This window comes from Corapipo altera, unplaced genomic scaffold, assembly GCF_003945725.1.
Source record: "Corapipo altera isolate COAL_440 unplaced genomic scaffold, ASM394572v1 306, whole genome shotgun sequence".
Classification (NCBI taxonomy): Eukaryota; Metazoa; Chordata; class Aves; order Passeriformes; family Pipridae; genus Corapipo; species Corapipo altera.
The window spans coordinates 15,085-22,256 of record NW_020885128.1 but is presented as its reverse complement, the minus strand read 5'-3'; the positions used below and the strand labels follow the sequence as shown (position 1 = coordinate 22,256).

Sequence of the window (7,172 nt, the reverse complement as noted above, 5' to 3'; positions counted from 1 at the left end):
ATTTAGCCATGGCCAGGGCAGGACCAGCTGAACCCCCTCAAAACTGATTTACCCATGGCCAGGGCAGGACCAGCTAAACCTTCCCCAAACCAGTTTAGCCATGGCCAGGGCAGAACCAGCCTGTCTAACACAGGCTCTCCCTGCTGCTGGAGCTGCTGGAGGGGGTGTGAGGGCTATAAACCCTGCTGCCTTGGAGCAGTGAGATCCAGGCCGTTATTGCCTGACATTCCTTCTGTCCTGGGGGTTTTTTAAGCCACCATTTTGTCTCTGGGTTTTCTTGCTCCCTCCCTCTGTGCCGAGCCCAGGGCAGCAGCCGTGTGGCAGGAGCAGGACCCGGTGCGTGTCTGGCTGAGGCGCCGTGGCTGAGCTAAGGAGGGTCGTAAAGAATTGTTCTCTGGGCTGGTTACAGCTGGCAGCAGGAGAGTCATTTATATGGGAACTTGTGGGGTGAGACAGGAGCTGCTGCAATTCCTGAGGTACGGATTGGGGAAGGGCAGGACCAGAGAGGTTCCACGGCTTTGTTTGTACTCCGTAGAAACTGCTGGAGATCTGTGCCCTGAGCTGGCGTGTGCAGCTCAGGAGGACATTGCTAAACAGGGAATGGTCTGAAAAGAGCCCTGGGAGCTGATAAATCCCTGCAAAAACAACCTCCTGCCGAGAGCTTTAGTTGACAAAGTTCCTGGGTTTATGAATTGGGACCTGGGGGGAAGAGAAAGGTGCCCAAAGGGGGCCTTTGCTTTAGTGACAAACCCAGCGGGGAGGGTTTGGAGTCAGGCTGGAAATGAAGTGTGGCTCTGCAGCAGCAAGGCGAGGAATTGCTGGAGTCCCTTCCCAAAGGATGCAGGAGGCTCCACCCTGCCCGGTGTGGAATCATGGGGCACGTCTTCCACAGACACTTCAGGTGCTGTGCTGGAACTGGGAGCACCAGGCAGCTGGTGTTTAATGCAGGTCAGGCCAGACTATCCCAGGGATCCCCTTTGTGCATGAAAATCCTGGTGGTTTTCTGCTGGATGGGTCCTTTGGGTGTGACGTGCAAGGCTCCAGGACTCCTGACCTGCCGGCACTCAGGAATGGGAGGCTGGCTGAAAACAGAGAGTTTTCCTTCTGCTTTTATGGCCTGGGTGATGGCCAGAGAGATCATGACTCAACGTGTTAATGTGGTGGAGAACAGCCCCGGAGGGATGGCTGTGGACAGTGGTGGTTGTGAGGACTCTGCCCAGGCCGTGGAGTTGCTCCCATCAGCTGCTTTACCCTCTCACCACTCCATGTTTTTAAAATCTGGTGTTTCAGGGAGATCAAACCCCCCTGACTTTTCCCTCCTTTTCCAGCTGAGGATGAGCAAAACCTCAGCGTGGGAGGGCCAGGACACAACCCACAGCCCGGAATTCACAGAAATCCCTGCAGTCCCTCTCACTCCAGTGATTATTTCTTTAAACACCAGAGAAACAAAACCAACGAGAAATGATTGTCCTGTTCTGAATTGTCACTTGCTTTCAGAAGGTGACATGCACCTCAGTGACAGAGCACCCAGACTTCCACAGAACAGAGGCCACGTTCCCCAGGGCTCCCCAGGGAAGGACCCAGGTGGGTGAAACGCATTTCTGGTCTCTGTTTGACCCAATTCTTGGTGTTCTAACCCAAACCAGATCAGACTCCGACCCCGACTCGGTTCCTGAAGAACTGTGAGGAGGTGGGACTCTTCAATGAGCTGGCGAGTTCCTTCGAGCACGAGTTCAAGAAAGCTGCTGAGGATGATGAGAAAAAGGCAAGAGACGAAGGCCACAGTGCCATAAAACTGTGCTGGGAGCAAACTGGAGGGGAGGGCCACGGGGGACTGGGGGGACAGGGGCTGCTCTGATGAAAGGCACATGCCCTCGGGTAGCTGAGTTGCTCTCAGGTTTAATTTGCTGCCATGTGGGGGGCTTTATTTTTGTAACTCGGATGACTTTGGCTGGTTATCCTGCGATCCGAGCCCTGTGGAGAAGGGATTTAATGGTTTATTATTCCTTTGGCTTTTCACTTCAAAAAAAGAAAGAGGAAAAAAAAAGGGGGGGGGGGGTAGTACCCAAAATGCCTCACGCTTTGGGAAGGAGCTGCAGGGAAGGTCACGACGAGATCTCAGCAAAATCTCATTCAGAGCCTCCTTGGGGGTCGAGATCTGAAATGTTGGTGCCTCTAAGGTGCAGTCACAGGGAAGGGACCAGGCCTGGCCGGTGCCTTTGGCATTTCCAGGGTGTCTGGTACGTGGAAACAGAGGGAGAGGGGCTCTGTGGAGGAGGGAAGCTTTTCCTAACAAAGAGCTCCCTCTGCAAAGCGCCATCGATCCAGGCTGCCCCTGCAGCCTCGGGAGCGCGAGGGTCTGAAGGACAACGGGATCTCATCAGAAAGCAGCTAATTAAGGACATTTTCCCCCCTCCCCTCCTCCCGTTGCCGGATTCGAGGAGCAGCAGATGCGTGCTGGGCTCTCAGCCTGGCACATACATTTACTAAATTGATGTATGTCCGTACATACGCTCGCAGTCAGCGGCGCTGCTCGGAAATAAACTGCGGGAGCGGAGCCGCGTAAATCTTCCCGAGATGGGGAACGGAGGAATTCAGAATTAAAACTGAAACCTGGCTTCCACCCGCTCCCCCAATAACAGGCTCTTTAAACCGAAATTGATCTCTCTCATTGGTATGCGGCGGGGCTGCTCCCCGCTCCCAGCTCCTGCCCTTTGTTCTGGCAGCGCCGGGAGAAGGAGCCGCCGCTGGGGTTTCACATGGAAATGCCGAAGCAGCCGGGTCTGGGCAGGGAGACCACCCAGCTCCTGGGCTCTGCGGCCTCCCAGCCGCCTCTCCGGCCCAGGGCTGCTCTCCTGGGTTTTGCTTTAGGATGGCTGCAGTCTAAATATTCCTGCGGCAGCCGCGGAGGGGGCTCGTGAAGCTTGGGGTGGTGTCGGGCGTTACAGGAGGCATCATCCCTTCAAAACCCCCCTGCCCAGGCAGGTCCTGTGCCCAGCTGGCTGGTCACTGCCTGGACCTGGCCGGAGCTGTGGTTCTGAGGTGCTTCCAGCATCCAGTTGTGTTTGTCCTCCAGTTCCAAGGGTGGTCTCGCACCAGCACGTTAATTAAAAACACAGGCACAGCAGGAGCTTCCCTGGAGGCACTTTAAGTGGTTTGAAACTTCCCTGCATGTTAATCCCTGCTCCTTTGTGATTCCCAGAGCAACATCTCTGCGTGAAGAGGGCAGGTAAATGGTTACTGCACCTACCGCAAGCAAAGCCCCCAGGAAATCTGGGAAGGGCAGAGGGGCTGGAGCCTCATCCTGCTCTAAAACACCCCCAAGCAGAGGGGCTGGAGCCTCATCCTGCTCTCAACCATCCCTAGGTGCCTGGATTTACCCTTTTGCTGCAGTTTTCCCTCCCCTGAGAGGACTCACGGCGCGGCAGGAGGGGGTTTAGGGGAGATGCCAGGATGGACTTTCAGCCAGCAAAGGGGAGCGTGGGGATGGATGGTGAAGGGAGGGAGAACAGGCTGGACAAACAGCTGTCAGGGCTGATTTAGGGACAGTTTCTCCTGCCTGGCCAGGAGGAGGGACCGGGTGATTTGGTGCCGCATCCTGCCATCCGTGTCTCGCTCCTCGGCCGCTCCCTGCACCATCTTCTCCCGGCTCTTCTCTCCCTCCACTTCTTGGAAGGGGACAGGTTTAGCTCAGTTTAGCTGTCTCCCCACCTTGTTGCCACCCTGCAGCCCCAGCAAGTCGTTAACTGGTTCAACTGGGGAACATGGCGCTGCTGGATCCCAGGGTGGTGGCAAGTCGCCAGGTTCAGGCATATGGTTGGGTTTTATTTTAATGGGGCGCTCATAGATATTTAATAACTTGCATGGCTCTTTGTTTGCTTTTGATAATCGGGTAATAAAATAATTCAGGCTGATTTATACAATGCTTTACAGCTCTTGTGTGAATGAAAGTGCCTCCTGTAACTCGCAGGCATTTGGCTTTGGTACCTGTCCTCCTTAGCAGAGCCCTTTTATTAAAAAAAGAAAATGTAAAAAAAAACCATGGAAAACTCATGTGTGTTACTGAGAACCCACAAACTGGTGCCATCTGGGGCTGACTGTCGTTCCTGGGCCTCTGTCTCTGTTTGGCCGGGGCCGGCGCAGCACCGCTCTCCCGCCTCGGGCTCCCAGATGCTGCTCCACTACAAATAAATAATAATAATTTGGCAAGAGCTCGGAGCTGGAGCTCTTCCTCTGGGAGCAGCCGAATGTTTCGCAAACAATATGAGCTAATTGTCCTTTCAATCCGTGGCTGCTTTTCCCGCAGAGCGCCGGAGCCCTGGACATGTCCCTGCCCTCCACCCCCGAGATCAAGATCAAGGAGGAGGAGCCGGTGGAGGTGGACTCGTCCCCCCCAGACAGCCCCGTGTCCCACCCACGGTCACCCCAGCACAAGGAGAAGGTGAGGCTCCCCGGCACAAGGTGGTGGTGCCCCTTTTCCAGGTGGGAAGCTGTTTCTCCCCATGGCTGCCCAGGCCTGATTTGTGCTCTTTGAGGCCTGATTTCCCTCCTTTTGAGACAGAAGTGGTTCACTAAAATGCAGCCTCCGGTGGGTTTGGCTGATGCACAAAGCCTTGCTCTTCCCTGTGTCCTGGGGGGTGGGGATTTGGAGCAGGTTGGTCCAGGTGACACTTTCACCACCTGAATAAGGTGGGGATTCGGAGAGGGGGATTATCTGGAGTGTAAATTCCTGTGCCCCACTCCCTGCACTGACACCAGATAGGTGTGTCTTTGGGAGAGCTGCTCCCCTCCATCCCCGGGGTTCTGTGAGAAAAGTGCCTGAATTTTCCCTCAAGAGGAAGAGTCAGCCCTGTGGTAATTAACTGGTAATTAACAGCAGGTCCCCTGTTTTCTGTTTTCCCTTCCAGGAGATCCCCTCCAAGCCTGTCATCCTCTCCACGCCCACTCCCACCATCGTGCGCCCCGGCTCGCTGCCCCTGCACCTGGGCTACGACCCCCTGCACCCCACATTGCCATCCCCCACCTCCGTCATCACCCAGGCCCCCCCCTCCAACAGACAGCTGGGGTGAGTACGGAGCAGGGGCAGGAATTACCCCCTGGATGAGTTCCCTGAGTGCCAGACCCACGGAGGTGCCGCCGGCCCCGCTGCAGCTGCGTGGGCATAAGGGCCTCACTGGGCACTGCCTGCAGCAGCAGGATGGGATGGGAGTGCAGGAAACGGGAACTAATTGTGCTGGAGTAACGAGATGAGGCAAAACTCACTGTGGGGAGAGATGAAAACACTCCCTGAACACAAACACGCCGACACGGTGCTGGCTGTCGGCACCGGGCGCGGGCAGAGCCGGCGCTGCGGAATTGTCTGAGCTGTAACTTGTCTGAGCTGTAACGGCTCAGGGATTTTCCCAGACAGCTGTTGCCTCTCGAGTGTCACCTCTTGTGCCCAGCCAACCCTGCCCTGGGGGGGCTGTTTGCTTCGGCACAGCCAACGACCTGCTTCTGTTTGCCCTGAAACAACCAGGATGGAGGCTCCGGCTCCTCCGGCCCTGCACATAAAGGAAGGAGCCTGAGGATGGAGGGAGCACATTGCTGAGCCCCTGGGAGATGCATGTTTAGCCCCCTGTCTGTTTGGTGTCAGGATGCTCCTGCTCCGTGGCCCTGGATGCTCCTGCTTCTCCTCCCTGGTCACACCCCTGGTCAGGGCTGGCTCCCTGTGTTAACCAGCCCACTTTGTATTTTTGGGGCTGTCATTTCATGGTTTTATGTGTGTTTGCCTTTGACCCTCTGGCACCATCAATCCAGATGGCCTGGTGGAAAATTTTAAATGCTGTCTTGAGGCATGAAGGGGTTAAGTGGTTGTCCTGGGGGTAGCTACAGGACACTGTAAGCCCTTCTGCAGGCCAGGCTGAGACTCTGGGGCTGTTTGGAGCTGTGTCCAGTAGCTTAGGCTTTAGTATGATTTGCTGTGCTCTTTGCAGCCCAGATCCCACCTGGAGACAGAGAGGTGGGGCTGCAGTGGTAACAAGGGTCCCTTCATTAGGGCCACTGCCAAGGTGGTGGGGCTGGTGTCAGCGTGACAGAGATGGAGGGGAGGCTGTGACCTCCCTGTAACTCGCCTGGTTGGGCTGGGATTTCCAAAGCAGCCTGGAGGATTTGGGATGCCCAATAGAAATGACTGAGAGTCGAGCGCTCGCGTTCCCAAGGCAGCCTTAAAAATTCCAGCCTGAGTTATTGGCAGGATGAACTTCCCCCTCTGACCCACGTCCCCTGCTCCTCCCACCGTCCCCTGCTCCTCCCACCGTGCCAGCACAGCCTCCTCCCAGGATCCCAGGCAGCCCGGCCTCCTCCAGCCCCTTCCCCGGGCTTGGCGGAGGAGGCAGCAGCAGATTTATTTTACTCTCCCTCCCGCAAGGCCGGGCTCCCAGCTCGGCTCTGCCTCCACTTGGTTCCCCACAGCACTGACATGGCTGGAGGAGGAGGAGGAGCAGGAGATCAGCCCCTGTGGCAGGGATGGTTTCCTTCCTCTCCCCATCATCTGGAGCAGCTCTGGCTCTTCCTCTGCTCTCGTGGAAAGGCTGAGTCCGAACAGTTGGAGCTGGAGCACAGTGGGGTTTGTGGTGGGATGGAGGCACGGGGAACGTCCCTGGGTGGGGTGTATCCCTGCCTTTCACTGCAGAAGGATCTACAATAGAAATAGTTCCTGGTATTTTTAATTGGTCACAATTAGGCTCCAGCACAATTCCCTCCTCCCCAGCCTGCAGCAAGCAGGGATGTCCCATCTCCTGATTCCCATCTCCCCATGTAAGCACAAGCCAGCCCAGCATCCACCCTGTATTTAGGGGGTTTTCTCTGGAGTCAGAAGTGCTTGTTAATGGGAAGCTGAATCCTTACAAAACCCCCTGGTGGAAGCTCAGCAGTGGACAGACCAGGAGGTTCCCTGTAGGCAGGAGCAGCTGCCCGGGCAGTGCCAGGCTCAGCCCAGGAGGAGCAGTTCCAGCAGCCCTTGGATGTGTTTTTCTCTCTGTTCAGGTGGCCATCGTGGCTCAGGGCTTTGGCAACCACGGTGTTTTGGGCAGCTGGGGTGTGCCCGGGGCACATCCATGTGTCCCTGTCAGCCCTGAGCAGGCCGTGTGACACTGCCATGAGTGTGCAGGGCCATGGGACATCACTGCCAC

The 7,172-nt window shown here is 56.3% G+C and overlaps 1 protein-coding gene across 3 annotated transcripts in view; it reads left to right on the top strand.

The window, feature by feature from the left end:
* Window positions 1-7,172, top strand: part of ATF7 (activating transcription factor 7) — a 58,340-nt gene that overhangs the window by 40,672 nt on the left and 10,496 nt on the right. For all 3 annotated transcript variants that reach the window (XM_027670017.1, XM_027670018.1, XM_027670019.1), the window contains exons 4-6: window positions 1,647-1,765; window positions 4,307-4,441; window positions 4,908-5,065. In XM_027670017.1, the coding sequence (XP_027525818.1) occupies window positions 1,647-1,765; window positions 4,307-4,441; window positions 4,908-5,065 (412 nt within the window). The remainder of the gene's footprint in view (window positions 1-1,646; window positions 1,766-4,306; window positions 4,442-4,907; window positions 5,066-7,172) is intronic.